The sequence below is a fragment of the Electrona antarctica genome, assembly GCF_951216825.1.
Source record: "Electrona antarctica genome assembly, chromosome: 6".
In the NCBI taxonomy this organism is placed as follows: Eukaryota; Metazoa; Chordata; class Actinopteri; order Myctophiformes; family Myctophidae; genus Electrona; species Electrona antarctica.
In genome coordinates this window covers 40,519,028-40,540,919 of record NC_136811.1, presented here as the reverse complement: position 1 = coordinate 40,540,919, position 21,892 = coordinate 40,519,028, and the positions used below count along the sequence as shown (strand labels likewise).

Genomic DNA, 21,892 nt, shown 5'->3' with positions numbered 1-21,892 from the left:
TACCACTGTAGTGCATCTGTAGAGCACTGCCGTGATCTGTAGAGTGTAGACCACTGTAATACATCTGTAGAGCACTGTAGTAAATCTGTAGTGCGTGTGGAGTGGACCCGTTCTAGGGACTCTACTACAGCCATCTCTCCAACACTCACACCTCACCATGATAAGAGCTTATACCTTCAATGGATGTCAGTAGGAAACAGCCCTCCTCTGCACTTATGTCTTACAGTGTCATCCCAGCATGAGTTTTTCTTTCATTTCAGTGAGGTGGTACTCGTCTCGTACAGTTCCAAGTAGATATTGAGAGGATATTAATATGGAAAATGATCTGATTTCTTTGGCCGCTTTTGTCCTGTAATAGAGTCTAGTTGTGGTGGAATCTGAATATCCATTTAAATGAATTCCTGGGGGTACAGGGAATTATTGGGTACAAATTGTAGGGTATTATGTGTTAATTTGTCTCTGTGAGTTGTTTACTTAAAAGGTTATGCATTTTCATTCCATTTTCGGGTTTTGTAATAGTGTAAGAACGGGTTAAAAAGGACTCCCATGGGACATTATTTCAGGTTGGTACCTTGTAGAATCTTTAAAAAAGAATTTAGGAAAATCGGTTGGCAAGAAATAATCCACCCCAAAAAGTTGCAGAAAAGAGAAGTATGTATGTGATCTTAACGTTTTCAGCTATTATTTGGCAGTTTTTGTCCTATAATAATTCAAGCATAAGATATGCTTGAATCTTAATAACAACAATTTCTATGTCCTTGGGTCATAATTGTACGGAAACATGTGTTAATTTGTCCCTGTAGGTTGTTTATGTCAATAGTTCAACCTTCTTTAGCCTGTTAGCTGGCAGAATCGTAAAATACACCCTTCAAGGATTAGGAAAAAACAGGTGGCGTCAAAAAATCCACTCCAAAAAGTTATTGAAAAGACAAGTGGCAAAGACAAGATCATGTGATCTTAACGTTTTCCTCTAATTTTTGGCAATTTTTGTCCTGAAATAGAGTCAATAAATGCTTGAATCTTAACATTAATCACTTTAATTAATTCCTTGGGTCCAAGTTGTATAGAAAAGTTGTCTCAGTAAGTATGTTGTTTGTAAGTTGTAAGTAAGTTCAAATGATTTATTTTCCAGTACAAAGGATGGAACACACACATGACATGATGATAAAGTGCATTAATTGGACTGGAGAATGATCAGGATCACTTAGTATTTGGCCATGGTGTCCTGCAGCCACTGATTGAAGATGCAGACCTAAACAAGACACATTAGGAATTAGTAAATCACATCATTCATTTGTCAATCTAACAGAAGTTAAACCTGACGTGGAATGGAAATTCTTCCAGTGTTAGCTTAAATAGGGGCGACTGTGGCTCAAGAGGTAGAGCAGGTCGACCAATGATCCATGGGTCGGCGGTTCGAATCCCGGCTCCTCCTGTCTACATGTCGAAGTGTCCTTGGGCAAGACACTGAACCCCAATTTGCTCCCGATGTGCTGGTTGGTACCTTGCATGGCTTCCACCGCAATCGGTGTATGAATGTGTGTGTGAATGGGTGAATGTAATGCACAATCTATGTAAAGCGCCTTGGATAAAGGCGCTATATAAATGCACCATTTACCATTTTACCAAATACAATATACAGAGTAAATAATATGATTTATTATTTCAGATGGTTTTAAGTGTTACCTTGGCGTAGACACCAGGGCGGTCCTTCTCAGCACAACCGTATCCCCAGGACACAACACCCTGCAGCTCACCGTTACACACGACAGGGCCACCAGAGTCACCCTGAGAGAGAGAGATACAATTCAACAAGAACATCAATATTGTACAAGGAACGACCAATATGCTGTACTAACACATTGCTTTACTATTCAGAATGTGGAGAAGGAGGACCTCTGCAGGTGAACACTGTTGACAACTTGACTACAGTACCTGGCAAGAGTCCTTGCCTCCCTCCAGGTATCCAGCACAGAACATGGCGTCAGTGATCATGCCAGGGTAGGAGTTGTCACAGTCCCTATCAGACAGGATGGGAATGTCCAGGCACTGCAGCTTGTCACTGTCATCATCTGGAGGTACATACAGGTCAAATTGGAAATGGTTAAAATCAACAACAGAAAAGTAAATCTGCATCTATGCTTTTATCAAAGCATAAAGAATGCAACATAACAATAAGGATGCAACCATTATGATTACATTTGGTTTTAATGTAAATGTTTCTGAAACAGATGAAGATGGTAAAGAGTAACCATTGGACCTAATGTATAATGTGTAAATATTATACACAACTGAACTGTACTTAACTGAGTTATGGACCTTTTAGATGCACATTTTCACCAGATTCACGAGTAACTTAGCTTAACCTGATCACTTTTTAAAAAGGTGCTTCTCCTGTATACTCACAGTAGCTCATGGTGTTGCCCCATCCAGCGACTCTGCACATGGTGCCAGCGGAGGCGCAGGAAGTGGGAAGAGCCACAGCCTGCACATACTGGTTGAGGGTGGCGGGCTTGCTCAGCTTGATCAGCATGATGTCATTGTCGGTGTTGTAGGAGCTGTAGTTGGGGTGACGGATGACACGGGAGGAGGAGATGAACTGCTCGGTACCCTCATCTTTCGCAATGTGGTGCTCGCCAAGACGAAGCTGAACGCGGCTATAAAAAAAAATGGGAGACAATGAAAAAGGGAAGACAGAATACAGATTGGACAGGTAAATATTTCAGGCCAGGAATGGTCAAATTGTATGTGAGAAAGTTTACAGGGTATCTACAAATCATGATGTTTTCAATATCACTCAATCTTAATTCGTACATTTAAGAGGTTTTCCACTCACCTCATGAGGTGAGTTCATCAAAATGCATTCTAAATATTATATCAGGGGTTTTCTTACGACTTGTAGCAGTGAGCAGCAGACACAACCCAGTTCTCGTTGACCAGGGAGCCACCACAGAAGTGGTAGCCAGAGTTCAGAGACACTGCATGGGGCTCGGAGTGTTTCTCACACTCATATCCTCCGACGATCTTGTCCTCCTCGGCAACTGTAAACATACACATGGAACTATTACACATTTTGTCCTCGGTAAACAGATGGGAAGTTAAAACAGTTAGAAATCAGTTCAAGGTCTATATATTGATATCCCTTACCCTTGCCCCTCATCCCTAAACTTATTTGCCATTTCTTACTATTTTCAAAAACCTTTTTAAAAAGATCAAATAGCCGATCTACAAACTCACAACTTGTAAAAAATTTTTAAATGTTTTTCAAAATAGTAAAAAATTGAAAATATGTTCAGGGATAAGGGGCAAGGGCCCAAAGTGTCTTTAGGATCTAGGCCTATACTCACAAGCAGCTCCGATGAGCAGAATGAAGACCAGAGACCTCATGGTTGTTGTGTGATTCTGTCGACGAGAGTACAGTATACTTCACCTGGACCCCTGGTTTATATGGAGAGGTCAGTCCGTATAGGACACTCCCCACACACTTGGTGGACCAATCAGGTTGCTCAGATACTATCATAGTTGTACTGAAACGACCAAAACGTGTTGCTCTTGTAAGGAATTATTAGTTACATAGGCTACATACATACACACACACTTTTCTGGATTTAAATAATAATTTAAATGTGTGCATTCTTACTACTGATATTAATTGATGGCATGAAGCATTGCAAATGGTCTTGGATATTCTGCATTAGGTGACATTTTGGTGGAGTGAACAATTGAATAATAATGTAGGAAAATGAACAGACATGAAATGTCACCTAACAAAAGTGTGTGTGTGTGTGTGTGTGTGTGTGTGTGTGTGTGTGTGTGTGTGTGTGTGTGTGTGTGTGTGTGTGTGTGTGTGTGTGTGTGTGTGTGTGTGTGTGTGTCAGTGTGTGTGTGTGTGTGTGTGTACATGCATGTCGTTTCTCTTTTTTCATGTGTGTGTGAACCAGGCCATCTGCAGAACACCACACGTGGCTTGTAGCTCTGTGCATGTCAAGATTAGAAACAAAACAAATTGCATAATTTTCCAAAACGCAAGACTAATCCAGAACATTGTGTGTTCATTTTACTACATATATATTATCCATAAAAATGTACAAATTATGCAGGATATCATAGATCCAAAAGACTGCTCCAAATGTAAACCTTTTGAATCGTTACCACAATGTTCCAAGTTTAAATGATAAAGTCGATTACTCTGACGTTGACCTTGCCGGTCCGCAAACATTTTATGAACCGTCAGCCGGTCCGTGACAATATAAAGGTTGGGAACCCCTGCTGTAGACCACTGTAGTGCATCTGTAGTGCGTGTGGACCCTTTCTAGGGACTCTACTATACAGCCATCTCTCACACCTTACCATGATAAGAGTTTATACCTTCAATGGATGTCAGTAGGAAACAGCCCTCCTCTGAACTTATGTCTTACACTGTCATCCCAGCATGAGTTTTTCTTTCATTTCAATGAGGTGGTACTCGTCTCGTACAGTTCCTAGTAGATGTTGAGAGGATATTAATAAATAGGGAAAATTATCAGAATTTTCCGCTTGATTTTTTTGGCCGCTTTTGTCCTGTAATAGAGTCAAGGTGTGGTGCAATCTTAATCTTAATATCCATTTAAATGAATTCCTGGGAGTACAAGGAATAATTGGGTACAAATTGTAGGGTAATGTGTTAATTTGTCTCTGTGAGTTGTTTACTTAAAAGGTTATACATTTGGTAGGTACAATTTGGTAGAATCTTAAAATACACACTTCAAGAATTTAGGAAAATCAGTTGGCAAGAAATAATCCACCCCAAAAGGTTACTGAAAAGAGAAGTATGTATGTGGTCTTAATGTTTTCAGCTATTATTTGGCAATTTTTGTCCTGAAATAGAGTCAATAAATGCTTGAATGTTAACATAAATCACTTTAATTAATTCCTTGGGTCCAAGTTGTATAGAAAAGTTGTCTCAGTATGTTGTTTCCGTCAAACGTTATGCTTGTTTCTATTGTTTTCATCTTGCGGTTTAGGGGCAGGATATGTGTAAGAAAGCTTTAAAACTGAACTCCATGGGACATTGTTTTAGCCTGTCACCTGGCAGAATCATATACTGTAAATACACCCTTCAAGGATTAAGAAAAAACAGGTGGCGTTAAAAAAATCCATCCTATGCGTGTGGACCCCCATTCCAGACTAGTGGCATTTGATAGAACGGAGCCCAATCGCTGATTGGCTGGCTGCAGATTGGTTGTAGAATTCCATTGAATAGTATTGCTCAAATTGGGATTTTGTGAATGAGAGGATTTTGACAGCGTGGGAACGGAAGTCTATATATATAGTTGGGTCGTTTACGGCAGTTCTGTGACCGCGGAGAGCAAAGGTCCGTTTCTCAATGGATTTTGTCATCTAGGAGGGTTATTAAACAAATCGTAAAAATGCGGGGAAAATTCATGAGAGCCCCAAATCCATATGGCCAGTTGGCCACCATCACCTGTTAAGGCACAATAAGGCAAAATTACCTAAAATTCATTCTGCTTTCAGTAGCATGTGATGTGTCAAACTAGGGGGATTCTGAATCCATTCCAAGCGTGCTAGCACCCTACTTGCTTGTTGCACACAAGTAGGCCATAAATGGCCTACTAGTACGCAAGCAGAACGTGCAAGTACTGTAGACCGCTACAAACTTTCAAATCTCAGCCTCTCTGTGAAAGAACGTTTGCAATATTGAATTATTAGGTTTAGCTATTTGCTACGTACCTTGCTTTTGGAGGAGAAAAAGTAGTATTTTGTAAGTATGGTAATGATTACTTATGCCTGTTATGCCAGTGGTGTCAGATTACATACATAGGGGCATTACCTTTAGTCCACCCGACACTGAAACATGTCATCGTTACGTCACCATCGATAACCAATTATACCCTGGCATTGGTACATATATTCATCACGTCATATGCTCATATGTCTATATATGTGTATATGTCTATATGTATGTATATGTAATTTCTGAGTGATTAGTGGTATAATGTGGTTACTCGGGTGGTTTGATGCGTATGTCCCTTTTCTTAATCCACCTGACACTGAAACATATCATCATTACGTCACCATCATAAACCAATTATACCCTGGCATTGGTACATAATCTTCATCACGTCATGGGACATCCGCGGAAAACCTACCTGCACGGTCTGCTTCCGTATGTCCGGGGCCAGAGTATGACGTCATATCATATGCATTCTAAGGGACGTTGGTACATATTTTGATCACGTCATGGGACATATGCTTCGTAGCATGACGGAAAACATACCTGCACGGTCAGCTTCGTGCCAGCATATGACGTCATATCATATGCTGCTAAGGGACATACGCATCGTAGCACCTGACTGATAACATTACTTGCACGCTCTGCTTGCGCAAGTAATAATGTTATGTTATGAGAGCTTATCATGTTGAATTCTATTGAAAGGTGCATCTTGATTGGTCCACCATGCCGACCATGGTCACAATGGGTGTGCAAGCAAAGCATAATATTGTTCCCAGGCAAAATAATAAATTAACTAGAAAAAGTGCCCCTCTGGGCACAGGTCTCCACCAGGGCAGGTCAGGTTGTGGCCTCCTGGTGGCGCTATAATAGGCCAATGTGAAAAGGTTGATTTGAGGCATTTTGTTCCAAAAATGTGTTTTGCAAAAATCAACCTGTTGGTGGCGCTATAACAGGCCAATGTGAAAAGGGGGGAATATATTCCTCAGCCTAGTAAGAAAATGTGTGAAAGAGTTCACGTAAATTGCATGCTGCGTTCATGATTTGAGGCTTTTGTTGAAAACGGGGCAATCTTGCAAACTGTGAAAGCCAATTATAGCCAATTAGGAAGGAATATGAAATATGGGACAGATCCGGCTTGAGCACATGACCATAGAGATACTGTGTAACGATTTGTGACAGAATCTGGAGGAGTAATATCAAAAAATGTGTTTTACAAAAGTCGGCCTCCTGGTGGCGCTATAAAAGGCAGATGCGGAAAATGCAGGTCAAAGGTTTGTCCTTGGCCTCTAGGGAGTGTGCATGCAACGTTTCACACAGATCGGTGCAGTTTTAGGTAAAAAAATGTGAAAAGCTGCCTCATGGTGGCGCTATAACAGGCCGTTCTGGAAAATGTGGGGCAGAGGCATCCAGGGAGTGTGTGTGCAAAGTTTGGCATCGACCGGGTTAACGGTGCCGGAGATTAGCTGGTAACAGACGGACGGAAGGACGGACACACACACACACGGACACACACACGGACGGAGTGCAAAACATACTCTCTCCCCATGCCTTCGGCCTGGTGGAGACAATAAATAAATAATTTGCTGTAATATAAAAGGGAGGACTCATGTATATGTGCGGGGAGTAGAAACACAATGAAAACCATTACAAACAAATGTGTAATTCTGAAAGACTTTATTATGCCAGATGGGAAAATAACAATAAAGTGGGACTGCTGTCCCACTTTAGCATAAAGTGTTTGAGGTATGACGGCTGAGATGATGGTAGTTACTTGCGCAAGCAGAGCAATGTAATGTTATCAGTCAGGTGCTACGATGCGTATGTCCCTTAGCAGCATATGATATGACGTCATATGCTGGCACAAAGCAGACCGTGCAGGTATGTTTTCCATCATGCTACGAAGCGTATGTCCCATGATGTGATGAAGATATGTACCAATGTCCCTTAGCAGCAAAAGATATGACGTCATATGCTGGCACGGGACATACGGAAGCAGACCGTGCAGGTATGTTTTCCGCGTATGTCCCATGACGTGATGAAGATTATGTACCAATGCCAAAGTATAATTGGTTTACGATGGTGACGTAATGATATGTTTCAGGGTCAGGTGGATTAAAAAAAGGGACATATACGTGTCAAACCACCCGAGTGGCTCAGAAATTACATATACATACATATAGACATATAAACATATATAGACATATGAGCATATGACATGATGAATATATGTACCAATGCCAGGGTATAATTGGTTATCGATGGTGACGTAACGATGACATGTTTCAGTGTCGGGTGGACTAAAGGTAATGCCCCTACAGTATGTATACATGTATGTAATCTGACACCACTGCCATAACAGGCATAAGTAATCATTACCATACTTCAAAATACAAAATACTAATCAAATTTTTCTCCTCCAAAAGCAAGGTACGTAGCAAATAGCTAAACCTAATAATTCAATATTGCAAACGTTCTTTCACAGAGAGGCTGAGATTTGAAAGTTTGTAGCGGTCTACAGTACTTGCACGCTCTGCTTGCGCACTAGGCCATTTATGGCCTACTAGTGTGCAACAAGCAAGTAGGCACTCGACAGAGTGCAGTTCTAGTTGTAAGATAGGCCTACAGGAGGTAGGATCAGACTTAGTAGCTGGCCATGGTTTTCTCCAGCCAGTCATTGAAAATGCACACCTAAAATGGAGACAGAAATATGTTATATGGTTCAATCATCCAGGGTTGTATTGTCACATGCATTGCAGCTATTGTTACATTGCAGGCAGTGACATTTTTTTTATAGCTTTCTGAATATTGTGGATGCATGGATACAATAATAGTCATAATTACTAGTTATGAAATAAAATAGATTCTAAAATCAGATTAAAGTAAAATGGTAACAAAAAAGCTAAAATGAATTACATATATCGACAGTGGTATACAAACAATTACAATTATAATTCATACTGTAGTCTGTAGTGTATACTATAGCTACAGTAGTTAATGATTACGGGGCAATTTTCTCAGGTGGAAAATAGAAAAAGACAAGACAAGACCAGATTTCAATACACTTGCTTGGTAGCCAAAAAGATACACGCCTCTATTCTCAGATTCGTTTATAGCAGCTGCTGCTGTTTAGCAATGCAAATCCTTGCATTTTTAATATGTGAGTCATTCTTTAGAATATCCAAAAAGTGTACATTAATTCAAAACATCTCAGACAAAATTATTTAAGCGAAGAAAAATGAAATAGACTTCACAGATAAAGTTCAAATGATTTATTTTCCAGTACAAAGGATGGAACACACACATGACATGATGATAAAGTGCATTAATTGGACTGGAGAATGATCAGGATCACTTAGTATTTGGCCATGGTGTCCTGCAGCCACTGATTGAAGATGCAGACCTAAACAAGACACATTAGGATTAGTAAATCACATCATTTGTCAATCTAACAGAAGTTAAACCTGACGTGGAATGGAAATTCTTCCAGTGTTAGCTTAAATACAATATACATAGTAAATAATATGATTTATTATTTCAGATGGTTTTAAGTGTTACCTTGGCGTAGACACCAGGGCGGTCCTGTTCAGCACAACCGTATCCCCAGGACACAACACCCTGCAGCTCACCGTTACACACGACAGGGCCACCAGAGTCACCCTGAGAGAGAGAGATTCAATTCAACATCAAGAACATCAATATTGTACAAGGAACGACCAATATGCTGTACTAACACATTGCTTTACTATTCAGAATGTGGAGAAGGAGGACCTCTGCAGGTGAACCCTGTTGACAACTTGACTACAGTACCTGGCAAGAGTCCTTGCCTCCCTCCAGGTATCCAGCACAGAACATGGCTTCAGTGATCATGCCAGGGTAGGAGTTGTCACAGTCCCTATCAGACAGGATGGGAATGTCCAGGCACTGCAGCTTGTCACTGTCATCATCTGGAGGTACATATACAGGTCAAATTGGAAATGGTTAAAAGCAACAACGGAATAGTAAATCTGCATCTATGCTTTTATCGAAACATAAAGAATGCAACATAGCATTAAGGATGCAACCATTGTGATTACATTTGGTTTTAATGTAAATGTTTCTGAAACAGATGAAGATGATAAAGAGTAACCATTGGACCTAATGTATAATGTGTAAATATTATACACAACTGAACTGTACTTAACTGAGTTATGGACCATTTAAATGCACATTTTCACCAGATTCACCAGTAACTAAGCTTAACCTGATCACTTTTTAAAAAGGTTCTCCTCCTGTATACTCACAGTAGCTCATGGTGTTGCCCCATCCAGCGACTCTGCACATGGTGCCAGCGGAGGCACAGGAAGTGGGAAGAGCCACAGCCTGCACATACTGGTTGAGGGTGGCGGGCTTGCTCAGCTTGATCAGCATGATGTCATTGTCGGTGTTGTAGGAGCTGTAGTTGGGGTGACGGATGACACGGGAGGAGGAGATAAACTGCTCGGTACCCTCATCTTTCGCAATGTGGTGCTCGCCAAGACGAACCTGAACACGGCTATGAAAGAAATTGCGAGGCAATGAAAAAGGGGAGACAGAATACAGGATGGACAGGTAAATATTTCAGGCCAGGAATGGTCAAATTGTATGTGAGAAAGTTTACATTATCTAGAAATCATGATGTTTTCAATATCAATATCTTAATTCGTACATTTAAGAGGTTTTCCATACACCACATGAGGTGAGTTCATCAAAATGCATTCTAAATATTATATCAGTGGTTTTCTTACGACTTGTAGCAGTGAGCAGCAGACACAACCCAGTTAGCATTGACCAGGGAGCCACCACAGAAGTGGTAGCCAGAGTTCAGAGACACTGTATGGGGCTCGGAGTGTTTCTCACACTCATATCCTCCGACGATCTTGTCCTCCTCCGCAACTGTAAACACACACATGGAACTATTACATTTTGTCCTCGGTAAACAGATGGGAAGTTAAAACAGTTAGAAATCAGTTCAAGGTCTATATATTGATATCCCTTACCCTTGCCCCTCATCCCTAAACTTATTTGGCATTTCTTACTATTTTGAAAAACCTCAAAAAGATCAAATAGCCGATCTACAAACTCACAACTTGTCGATTTTTTTAAATGTTTTTCAAAATAGTAAAAAATGGAAAATAAGTTCAGGGATAAGGGGCAAGGGCCCAAAGTGTCTTTTGGATCTATTCTAGGCCTATACTCACAAGCAGCTCCGATGAGCAGAATGAAGACCAGAGACATCATGGTTGCTGTGTGATCCTGTCGATGAGAGTACAGTATACTTCACCTGGACCTCTGGTTTATATGGAGAGGTCAGTCCGTATAGGACACTCCCCACACACTTGGTGGACCAATCAGGTTGCTCAGATACTATCATAGTTGTACTGAAACGACCAAAACGTGTTGCTCTTGTAAGGAATTATTAGTTACATACATACATACATACATACACACACACTTTTCTGGATTTAAATAATAATTTAAATGTGTGCTTTCTTACTACTGATACCACAATTATTATACTTTATTAATTGATGGCATGAAGCATTGCAAATGGTCTTGGATATTCTGCATTAGGTGACATTTTGGTAGAGTGAACAATTGAATAATAATGTAGGAAAATTAAGAGACATGAAATGTGTGTGTGTGTGTGTGTGTGTGTGTGTGTGTGTGTGTGTGTGTGTGTGTGTGTGTGTGTGTGTGTGTGTGTGTGTGTGTGTGTGTGTGTGTGTGTGTGTGTGTACATGCATGTCGTTCCTCTTTTTTCATGTGTGTGTGAACCAGGCCATCTGCAGAACACCACACGTGGCTTGTAGCTCCGTGCATGTCAAGATTAGAAACAAAACAAATTGCATAATTTTCCAAACCGCAAGACTAATCCAGAACATTGTGTGTTCATTTTACTACATATTATGCATAAAAATGTACAAATTATCATAGATTCAAAAGACTGCTCCAAAGGTAAACCTTTTGTATCGTTACCACAATGTTCCAAGTTTAAATGATAAAGTCGATTACTCTGACGTTGACCTTGCCGGTCCGCAAACATTTTATGAACCGTCAGCCGGTCCGTGACAATATAAAGGTTGGGAACCCCTGCTGTAGACCACTGTAGTGCATCTGTAGTGCGTGTGGACCCTTTCTAGGGACTCTACTATACAGCCATCTCTCACACCTTACCATGATAAGAGTTTATACCTTCAATGGATGTCAGCAGGAAACAGCCCTCCTCTGAACTTATGTCTTACACTGTCATCCCAGCATTTCAATGAGGTGGTACTCGTCTCGTACAGTTCCTAGTAGATGTTGAGAGGATATTAATAAATATGGAAAATGATCTGAATTTTCCGCTTGGTTTTTTTGGCCGCTTTTGTCCTGTAATAGAGTCAAGGTGTGGTGCAATCTTAATCTGAATATCCATTTAAATGAATTCCTGGGAGTACAAGGAATTATTGGGTACAAATTGTAGGGTAATGTGTTAATTTGTCTCTGTGAGTTGTTTACTTAAAAGGTTATACATTTGGTAGGTACAATTTGGTAGAATCTTAAAATACACACTTCAAGAATTTAGGAAAATCAGTTGGCAAGAAATAATCCACCCCAAAAGGTTACTGAAAAGAGAAGTATGTATGTGGTCTTAATGTTTTCAGCTATTATTTGGCAGTTTTTGTCCTATAATAGAGTCAAGATATGCTTGAATCCATTTCTATGTCTTCCTTTGGTTCTAATTGTACGGAAACATGTGCTCATTTGTCCCTGTAGGTTGTATGTCAATAGTTCTCTTTTTTTCATTTTTGGATTTGGGTAGGATTGTGTAAAAAAGGGTTAAAAATTAACCCCATGGGACCTTTTTTTTTAGCCAGTTAGCTGGCAGAATCGTAAAATACACCCTTCAAGGATTAGGAAAAAACAGGTGGCGTCAAAAAATCCACTCCAAAAGAGAAGTATCAATGTGATCTTAATGTATATAGATATGCTTGAATCTTAATATTAATCACTTTAATGAATTCCTTGTATGGAAAACTTGTCTGTACATTGTTTCCTTCAAATGTGTGTCACATGTAGGTGAGGTAAGGACCCAAACGCAGGTGTGTGCGTGTGTGTGCATGTGTGTGCATGTGTAGTGTTCAAAACCATGAATTGGTGTTTTAATACAGAAGACAGGTGAACATGAACAACTTAAAACAGACTCAAACAGGTGACAGGATACTACGGCCCCATTTACATGCAGAAATTCATTCGGAATTAATGGATTCATTCCAGTCATCAGAATAAAAATGCTCATGTAAACACCTCAATTGGAATAGAATATCCCATTCCGAATGAATTTTCATTCCGGTCTGGAGGGGTGGTATATACCGTTTGAATCGGTATAGATCACCATATAAACACTTTAATCCGAATGCTACTGGGAGTTTGGAATACATGTATTACTTTACACATGTCTGCCCTTAGTAGACTATAGTGTTTTATGCCCATGTCCAAGCAGGGATGGCCATTTGGAGACATTTTATGTGCGCAGAAATGCGCTATTTTACCCATTAGAAAAATACAAATACACCAGTTTTTTCCCCCATAATAAAATGTGCTATTTACAAGCCCATCGGCGAATTACAGTGCCATTGCCAATTGCAGTGTATGAATGCTGTGTTTTTTAGTTCTGGTTTGTTTTGGGTGTGGTTGCAGGAACTGCGCTTCAAAATATATTTTTATTTTATTTTATCAGATAATAGCTGTTAGTGTTTGTCGGTTATTCATTTCTTAAGGGATAACGGTTATGGTTTGGCCATCTCTATAGTCATCTCTATAGTCCAAAAATTGTACACTGTGCAATATTGAAGCAATGATTTGTAAGGTGTGTCCTATAAGTCCATGTGGGCTGGGCACCTTGGGTGCATGACACATAAATAAAGAATCTATCTATTTATCTAGTCCAAAGTTATATCTCGAATCAATGGTCATGTAAACAATTGAGAAATAGGAATAGTTGTATTCAGGTTCCATGTAAACAGTTGGGTATGAATCTCTGTTCGGAATGAATTCATTAATTCTGAATACATTTTGTGCATGTAGCCATTTTGTGCATGAGCCATTTGACTCAACAAGGACTGACTGGGGAACAAGACTGATATACACAAGAGGGTTGATTACAAAATGAGACACAGCTGGAGCAAACAAACATAGAACCATGAAAACTAGACCAGGGAACAATACATAGAAATATAAGACCTAGACTCTACAATGAATGACAAAAGTCTGTGACTGTGACAGCTTGTTTCTATTGTTTTCATCTTGCGGTTTAGGGGCAGGATATGTGTAAGAAAGCTTTAAAACAGAACCCCATGGGACATTGTTTTAGCCTGTCACCTGGCAGATCATATAAATACACCCTTCAAGGATTAAGAAAAAACAGGTGGTGTTAAAAAATCCATCCTACCGTATGCGTGTGGACCCCCGTTCCATCTAGACCCGCGGTTCCCAAACCTAGGCCGTGCACCCCCTGTTACCTCCCATTACATGGCTTGGTTGAATGCTTGATTCTGATTGGTCAATCGCTGAATTCAGAGGTCTGTTATGTCTTGACAATGATCGACCGCTCCGCTCTATAACAGACCGCTGCCTAATCAAACCCTCTGAGCACCAGCTGCGCCCCGCTTGATTTAGCCTACTGCTGTTTCCAACATGACAGCCGTGTAAAAATTGTTTTACAATTCATATATTTGATATTGCTGTATTTGTGTATGTTGTTGATTTTTGTGTTTTGTATTTCGGCTACATTGAAAATGAGGGCCTGCCCCTCAATTGTACTCCGAGTTTAAATAAAGGTTATGATGATGATGATGATGTACAACCCAGATTCGGCACAAACAAGGGACTAAATTATTTTCGCTCCTATGCCACCAAAATGTGGAACGCCCTACCAACAGTCATTAAGACATGCGAATCCCTTGACTCCTTCAAAACCGCAAAACCACACCTACGGACGGCTGCAATTCGAAACTGGCCTCCGTAAAATCTGGTCAATTTATTAATTTATGTTATAGGTAGCCATGTAATAAGCGGGATAATATCTGGCTATAGGTGGTCATTGTCGGGAGATAATTCACAGACAGGAAGTTTAACCACGGAGGCGAAGGTTAAACTCCCTGACGGTGAAGTAAAACATAACATATATGTTTTACAACATGTATGTTTATCATCATATGTGACATATTCAAAATTGGCTGCCTGCATATATGTCGCATAAGCTATAGAGACATACTGTATATATCCACAAATATGCAGATATGAACTTGAATATGGCATATATGAAGCATAGGCTATATTCTGCATATACTTGCCATATATTGGCATAATATATTCATATATTTAAAATAAACCCATAGCACCACCATTAGCCTTTTCATGTCGCGCACCCCCTAGAAGTGTGCTCGCGCACCACAGTTTGAGAACCACTGATCTAGACTATAGACGAATTTAAAAACGGGTCTCATGGTCGCAGCTTACGTATTTCCTGTAGGCGGACTCAACGTAGCTGCAGGGTTTAAACCCTCACCAGGCGCATCTCTTCTACTACAGTGAACGGTAGAGTGACTGATGTTAGTCTGCCTCAAACGTTACTCTTTTACCTGCTTTTTACTAATACTAACATTACAAAGATGCCCAGAACATCGAGATGAACCTGTGTAGTTTATGGCTGCTCCAACAGTAGTGGCAACATTCCAAAAAAAATAAAAACGGAATGTCAAAATATCCACCGCGGTAGCTGAGACCAGAGCCATTGAGTAATGGTTGAGACGAAGCAGTGAAAGGTCCTGAAAGATACATAACGTCAGTCTTACCCAATACCCAATCTTTCTGTTTTATGAACACAAGGCTGCTGTACTTTATACCTCATACTAAGCATTTAAAGTATGAGGTATGAGGTATACATCTAGACTGAGTCACAGTGGCAAAACATTAGCAGCATGGAGTGTTGGAGTTTGGAAGCGCTCGTTGGAAATCACTCAACCGTCCTGCGTACCACCTGTTTCTAAATGTCACATAATGCAGGAGGCAGCAAAATGTTGTGTTATTGAAAAGCACTTCCAAACTCTGACACTTAGAAAAATAATCAAATGCAGGGCATTTCTTGACAGAAAGTAGCTCATAACATTTCTATGGTGGATTTTCATGAAACAAAAACTTTGCAGATAGAAAGAGGATAATGCAAGCTTTTCGTTCAGCTGCAATGTTGGTGAGTTTAACATTGTTTAATGCAATCAGACAGGACTTTTCTGTTTGGATGAATGGGCTGTCAAGGCCAGAAAGTAGTTTTTTGCCACTCAGTGGGCGTTCCCGCATAACTTCCAGGTACGATGATGTCACGAGCATACCCTCTATAGTGATAGTGGTATTTGATAGAACGGAGCTCAATCGCTGATTGGCTGGCTGCAGATTGGTTATAGAATTCGATTGAATAGTATTGCTCAAATTGGGATTTTGTGAATGAAAGGATTTTGACAGTGTGGGGACGGAAGTCTATGTCACTGTAGTGCTGGTAACCTGAATGAAAGCGTGAGAGATATTCCTTATTGAATTTGCACTTAGAGCTACATTTCTTCTTCACGGTTTTAGATATTAAATACCAACTACAGTACGAACTGGTGTTCACTACAATTAAAATAATGTTATGTTTTGAGAGTTTATCATGTTGAATTCTATTGAAAGGTGCATCTTGTTTGGTCCATGCGGTCACAATGGGTGTGCAAAGCATTATTGTTCCCAATCCAGGCAAAAAAGAAATAATAATAAATAATTTGCTGTAATATAAAAGGGAGGAAATCATGTATATCTGCGGGGAGTAGAAACACAATGAAAACCATTACAAACAATGTGTAAGTCTGAAAGACTTTATTATGCCAGATGGGAAAATAACAATAAAGTGGGACTGCTGTCCCACTTTAGCAGAGGTAGAGTGTTTGAGGTATGACGGCTGAGGTGATGGTAGTTGTAAGATAGGCCTACAGGAGGTAGGATCAGACTTAGTAGCTGGCCATGGTTTTCTCCAGCCAGTCATTGAAAATGCACACCTAAAATGGAGACAGAAATATGTGATATGGTTCATCCAGGGTTGTATTCACATACATTGCAGCTATTGTTACATTGCAGGCAGTGACATTTTTTATTTAGATTTCTTAATATTGTGGATGCATGGATAAAATAATAGTCATAATTACTAGTTATAAAATAAATAGATTCTAAAGTTAGATTAAAGTAAAATGGTAACAAAAAAAGCTAAAATGAATTACATATATTGACAGTTTTATACAATTATAATTATAATTCATACTGTAGTCTGTAGTGTATACTATAGCTAGTTCGTAGTTAATGATTACAGGGAAATCTTCTCAAAGGTGGAAAATAGAAAAAGACAAGACAAGACCAGATTTCAATACACTTGGTAGCCAAAAAGATACACGCCTCTTCTCTCAGATTTGTTTATAGCAGCTGCTGCTGTTTAGCAATGCAAATCCTTGCATTTTCAATATGTGAGTCATTATGTACCTTGGCGTAGACACCAGGGCGGTCCCTCTCAGCACAACCGTATCCCCAGGACACAACACCCTGCAGCTCACCGTTACACACGACAGGGCCACCAGAGTCACCCTGAGAGAGAGATACAATTCAACATCAAGAACAATCAATATTGTACAAGGAACGACCAATAGGCTGTACTAATTAACACATTGCTTTACTATTCAGAATGTGGAGAAGGAGGACCTCTGCAGGTAAACCCTGTTGACAACTTGACTACAGTACCTGGCAAGAGTCCTTGCCTCCCTCCAGGTATCCAGCACAGAACATGGCGTCAGTGATCATGCCAGGGTAGGAGTTGTCACAGTCCCTATCAGACAGGATGGGAATGTCCAGGCACTGCAGCTTGTCACTGTCATCATCTGGAGGTACATACAGGTCAAATTGGAAATGGTTAAAAGCAACAACGGAAAAGTAAATCTGCATCTATGCTTTTATCAAAGCATAAATAATGCAACATAACAATAAGGATGCAACCATTATGATTACATTTGGTTTTAATGTAAATGTTTCTGAAACAGATGAAGATGGTAAAGAGTAACCATTGGACCTAATGTATAATGTGTAAATATTATACACAACTGAACTGTACTTAACTGAGTTATGGACCTTTTAGATGCACATTTTCACCAGATTCACGAGTAACTTAGCTTAACCTGATCACTTTTTAAAAAGGTGCTTCTCCTGTATACTCACAGTAGCTCATGGTGTTGCCCCATCCAGCGACTCTGCACATGGTGCCAGCGGAGGCGCAGGAAGTGGGAAGAGCCACAGCCTGCACATACTGGTTGAGGGTGGCGGGCTTGCTCAGCTTGATCAGCATGATGTCATTGTCGGTGTTGTAGGAGCTGTAGTTGGGGTGTTTGATGACACGGGAGGAGGAGATGAACTGCTCGGTACCCTCATCTTTCGCAATGTGGTGCTCGCCAAGACGAAGCTGAACGCGGCTATACATTTTTTTGGGAGACAATGAAAAAGGGAAGACAGAATACAGATTGGACAGGTAAAAATCTCGGGCCAGGAAGGGTCAAATTGTACGTGAGAAGGTTTACAAGGTAGCTAGAAATCATGTTGTTTTCCATATCACTCAATCTTAATTCGTACATTTAAGAGGTTTTCCACTCACCTCATGAGGTGAGTTCATCAAAATGCATTCTAAATATTATATCAGGGGTTTTCTTACGACTTGTAGCAGTGAGCAGCAGACACAACCCAGTTCTCGTTGACCAGGGAGCCACCACAGAAGTGGTAGCCAGAGTTCAGAGACACTGCATGGGGCTCGGAGTGTTTCTCACACTCATATCCTCCGACGATCTTGTCCTCCTCGGCAACTGTAAACATACACATGGAATATACTATTACACATTTTGTCCTCGGTAAACAGTTAGAAATCAGTTCAAGGGCTATACTGTATATTATTACATGGCTTGGTTGAATGCTTGATTCTGATTGGTCAATCGCTTAATTCAGCGGTGAATTATGTGTCGATAATGACCGCTGCCTAATCAAACCCTCTGAGCACCAGCTGCGCGGCTGCGCCCCGCTTGTTTTACTGCTGTTTCCAACATGACAACCATGTAAACACACACACACTAGTGACACACAATGTCATTTACAGCTAAACATTGCTCTTAAAAATGTTTTTGAAAACATTTGAGCGAGAAATAGACGAAGCAGGACCGGATGATATTTGGGAGATAACCTTCAGGGAGTGTAACCACCTCGGCTTCGCCTCGGTGGTTAAACTCCCTGTCGATAATGACCACCTAGCCAGATATTATCCCTTACTTGATATCCCTTACCCCTCATCCCTAAACGTATTTGCCATTTGTTACTATTTTGAAAAACCTTTTAAAAAAGATCAAATAGCCGATCTACAAGCTCACGTGTCAATGTAGATCGGCTAGCTGAACTATTTTAAAATGTTTTTCAAAATAGTAAAGAATGGCTATAGGGATATGGGGCAAGGGCCCAAAGTGTCTTTAGGATCTAGGCCTATACTCACAAGCAGCTCCGATGAGCAGAATGAAGACCAGAGACCTCATGGTTGTTGTATGATTCTGTCGATGAGAGTACAGTACTTCACCTGGACCCCTGGTTTATATGGAGAGGTCAGTCCGTTTAGGACACTCCCCACACACTTGGTGGACCAATCAGGTTGCTCAGATACTATCATAGTTGTACTAAAACGACCAAAGTGTGTTGCTCTTGTAAGGAATTATTAGTATTAGTATATATATATATATATATATTTGACAATATATTTTGTATTTATGTAACACAAGAAAAAGTACTTACTTAAATAAATGAACAGCGTGTTTACCTTTTCTGGATTAAAATAATAAATGAAATGTGTGCATTCTTACTACTGAAAAATGTATTAATTAATGGCATGAACTCTCATTCTTGTTAACAATTGGATTAACAAATTTGAGCATGCAAGCATTGCAAATGCGTGTTGTGTGTTGTACATGCATGTCGTTTCTCTCTTTCATGTGTGTGTGAACCAGGCCATCTGCAGAACACCACACGTGGCTTGTAGTTCCATGCAGGATTAGAAACAAAACAAATTGCATAATTTTCAAAACGCATTGTGTGCTCACTGGTAGGATCCACTGCACAGTCCACTCATTTCATATCTGTTCATATTACTACATATTATGCATCAAAATGTACAAGTTATGCAGGATATCATAGACTCAAAAGACTGCTCCAATGACTGATAAAGTTTTTTGATCACTGTGATCATGTTTGGTGTAGTGTAAATATTTATAACACTGATTTAATATTTTCCCATGTCACTTCAGGTCTTGCCTTATTTCTTTTTTGATTTAGCCTTTTTGGGAATTTGTGCTCACTTGGATATTTATTCCAAAAATATTATGATGACGTAATAACGGAACATGGCTGTATTTAAATGTGACTGATTAGCCAAAATGTTAGACCCACTGATGACGACCTTATAGGTTGATACGCGTTGGTCATACATACATTGTTGACTTGCTCAAAATAAATCTAGCCTTGGATTTATTTTCTTTGCAAGTCTGTAGTCCAGTCCACACCATTTGTGAGTTAAGCAGTACTTCTTTGGAACACGTTTTGGTCATCTGTCGCCAAAGAGCAAAGGTCTATAGCGCCATTGTCTATAGCGCAGTAAACGACAGGGAGTTTAACCACGGAGGCGAAGGTTAAACTCCCTGACGGTGAATTATCTCCCGACAATGACCACCTAGCGAGATATTATCCCTTACATAACATATATGTTTTACAACATTTATGTTTATCATCATATGTGACATATTCGAAATTGGCTGCCTGCATATGTTGCATAAGCTATAGACATACTGTATATTTCCTATATACAGTATATCCACAAATATGCAGATATATGAACTTGAATATGGCATATATGAAGCATAGGCTATATTCTGCATATACTTGCCATATATTGGCATAATATATTCATATATTTAAAATAAACCCATAGCACCACCATTAGCCTTTCCATGTTGCGCACCCCCTAGAAGTGTGCTCGCGCACCACAGTTTAATGGGAACCACTGATCTAGACTATTGATGATATTCACACGGCTGCCATCTTGCCAGCAAGGTGATACCAAATATGGTTTATGTATGAAGATGGGCCAACTTCATTGGAGCCACTAGACGCGAAATGGTACACAAAGCCTACAAATGCCCCCCCCCCCCCCACAGAAGCACTCGTTATCAGTAAAGCAACCTCCTGCTGCCTCCTGCATTATGTGCACATTCAAAACAGGTGGTACGCATGGGCCGTTGAATGATAGTCAACGAGCACTTCCAAACTCATCTGCAAGGAATTTCTTCTCATAAAATGTCTACGTGGATTTTTATGAAACAAACACTTTACAGATTGAAAGAGGATAATTCAAGCTTTCCCTACAGCTGCAATGTTGGTGATTTTGATGTTGTTTAATATAATTAGAGAGGACTTTTCTGTTTGGATGAATGGGCTGTCTATGGGAAGTGTCACCTAGGTATCACCTTGCTGGAAAGATGGCTGCGGTCTGAATAAAGAGAATAGAGAGTACTAGTCCTTACCCGTTCTGAATATATGAACAGCAAATGATGTTCAGTGTGGGTAATGTGATGTACTGTAAGATCACATTACTGATAGGGGGGAATTGTTTACAGATGGTCTTGGGAAGTTGGGTTGGGCACAAAAGTAGGCTAATTAGTAGGCTAGTTTATTTTGCAAGAAAATGCTGCAGTACAATCATAAGTACACCATTGATGTGTGATGTAAATTTGGTGGTGATATTCTGCCTATAAATGGAAGTTATTGAATATTTTCACGTCCGGTGTTGCACTTTGTAGACGGTCCCTAACCGCTCACCGTCTGATATAAGCGTGTTATGTGGTGTCGAAACAGCGCGTGTGTTCACGTGAACATGCCCCGTCCAACTGTCAGAGCTGGCTTTCAGGTGCCTGTGCCACGCAACCCCGTGTTGGCCGCGATGCTTCCCCAAAGAAGAAGTGATGTCGACGGACGCAAGAGTAGCTGTAGGCTACTATGGGTCCAAGTTGTTTC

At 40.2% G+C, this 21,892-nt stretch overlaps 3 protein-coding genes across 4 annotated transcripts; all 3 read right to left on the bottom strand.

Annotated features, from left to right (window-relative positions):
• Positions 1-1,142: 1,142 nt before the first annotated feature.
• LOC306924657 (trypsin-1-like) lies at positions 1,143-3,402 on the bottom strand. Its single transcript, XM_079503241.1, has 6 exons — positions 3,348-3,402; positions 2,894-3,041; positions 2,407-2,657; positions 1,936-2,072; positions 1,687-1,788; positions 1,143-1,252 (listed from the first exon to the last, which is right to left on the bottom strand). The coding sequence occupies exons 1-6, from the start codon at positions 3,385-3,387 to the stop codon at positions 1,205-1,207; spliced, it is 726 nt and encodes a 241-aa protein (XP_079359367.1). The 5' UTR covers positions 3,388-3,402; the 3' UTR covers positions 1,143-1,204.
• A 4,972-nt stretch (positions 3,403-8,374) lies between these two features.
• Positions 8,375-11,011, bottom strand: LOC306924661 (trypsin-1-like; the record flags this gene model as incomplete). 2 transcript variants are annotated; one of them, XM_079503246.1, is made up of 6 exons in its annotated part: positions 10,951-11,002; positions 10,498-10,645; positions 10,015-10,265; positions 9,542-9,678; positions 9,290-9,391; positions 8,375-8,422 (listed from the first exon to the last, which is right to left on the bottom strand). In XM_079503246.1, exons 1-6 carry the CDS (start codon positions 10,988-10,990, stop codon positions 8,375-8,377), a joined length of 726 nt encoding a protein of 241 aa, XP_079359372.1. In that variant the 5' UTR covers positions 10,991-11,002. The 2 variants fall into 2 exon arrangements, with proteins under 2 accessions (XP_079359372.1, XP_079359373.1); XM_079503247.1 differs by lacking the exon at positions 8,375-8,422 and adding an exon at positions 9,030-9,134 and having other exon boundaries at positions 10,951-11,011.
• Positions 11,012-16,680: 5,669 nt separating this feature from the next.
• On the bottom strand, positions 16,681-19,389 carry LOC306924664 (trypsin-1-like). The gene is made up of 6 exons (XM_079503250.1): positions 19,329-19,389; positions 18,507-18,654; positions 18,020-18,270; positions 17,549-17,685; positions 17,294-17,395; positions 16,681-16,818 (listed from the first exon to the last, which is right to left on the bottom strand). The coding sequence occupies exons 1-6, from the start codon at positions 19,366-19,368 to the stop codon at positions 16,771-16,773; spliced, it is 726 nt and encodes a 241-aa protein (XP_079359376.1). The 5' UTR covers positions 19,369-19,389; the 3' UTR covers positions 16,681-16,770.
• Between the last annotated feature and the right edge of the window lie 2,503 nt (positions 19,390-21,892).

Coding starts and splice junctions, on each gene's coding strand:
- LOC306924657 (XM_079503241.1), bottom strand. CDS start 3,387: ATGAGGTCTCTGGTCTTCATTCTGCTCATCGGAGCTGCTT. Junction 3,042..3,347: donor TCTGCTCATCGGAGCTGCTT/GTGAGTATAGGC, acceptor GTATGTTTACAG/TTGCCGAGGAGGACAAGATC. Junction 2,658..2,893: donor GCTGCTCACTGCTACAAGTC/GTAAGAAAACCC, acceptor TTTTTTTTATAG/CCGCGTTCAGCTTCGTCTTG.
- LOC306924664 (XM_079503250.1), bottom strand. CDS start 19,368: ATGAGGTCTCTGGTCTTCATTCTGCTCATCGGAGCTGCTT. Junction 18,655..19,328: donor TCTGCTCATCGGAGCTGCTT/GTGAGTATAGGC, acceptor GTATGTTTACAG/TTGCCGAGGAGGACAAGATC. Junction 16,819..17,293: donor GCCCTGGTGTCTACGCCAAG/GTACATAATGAC, acceptor TCTCCATTTTAG/GTGTGCATTTTCAATGACTG.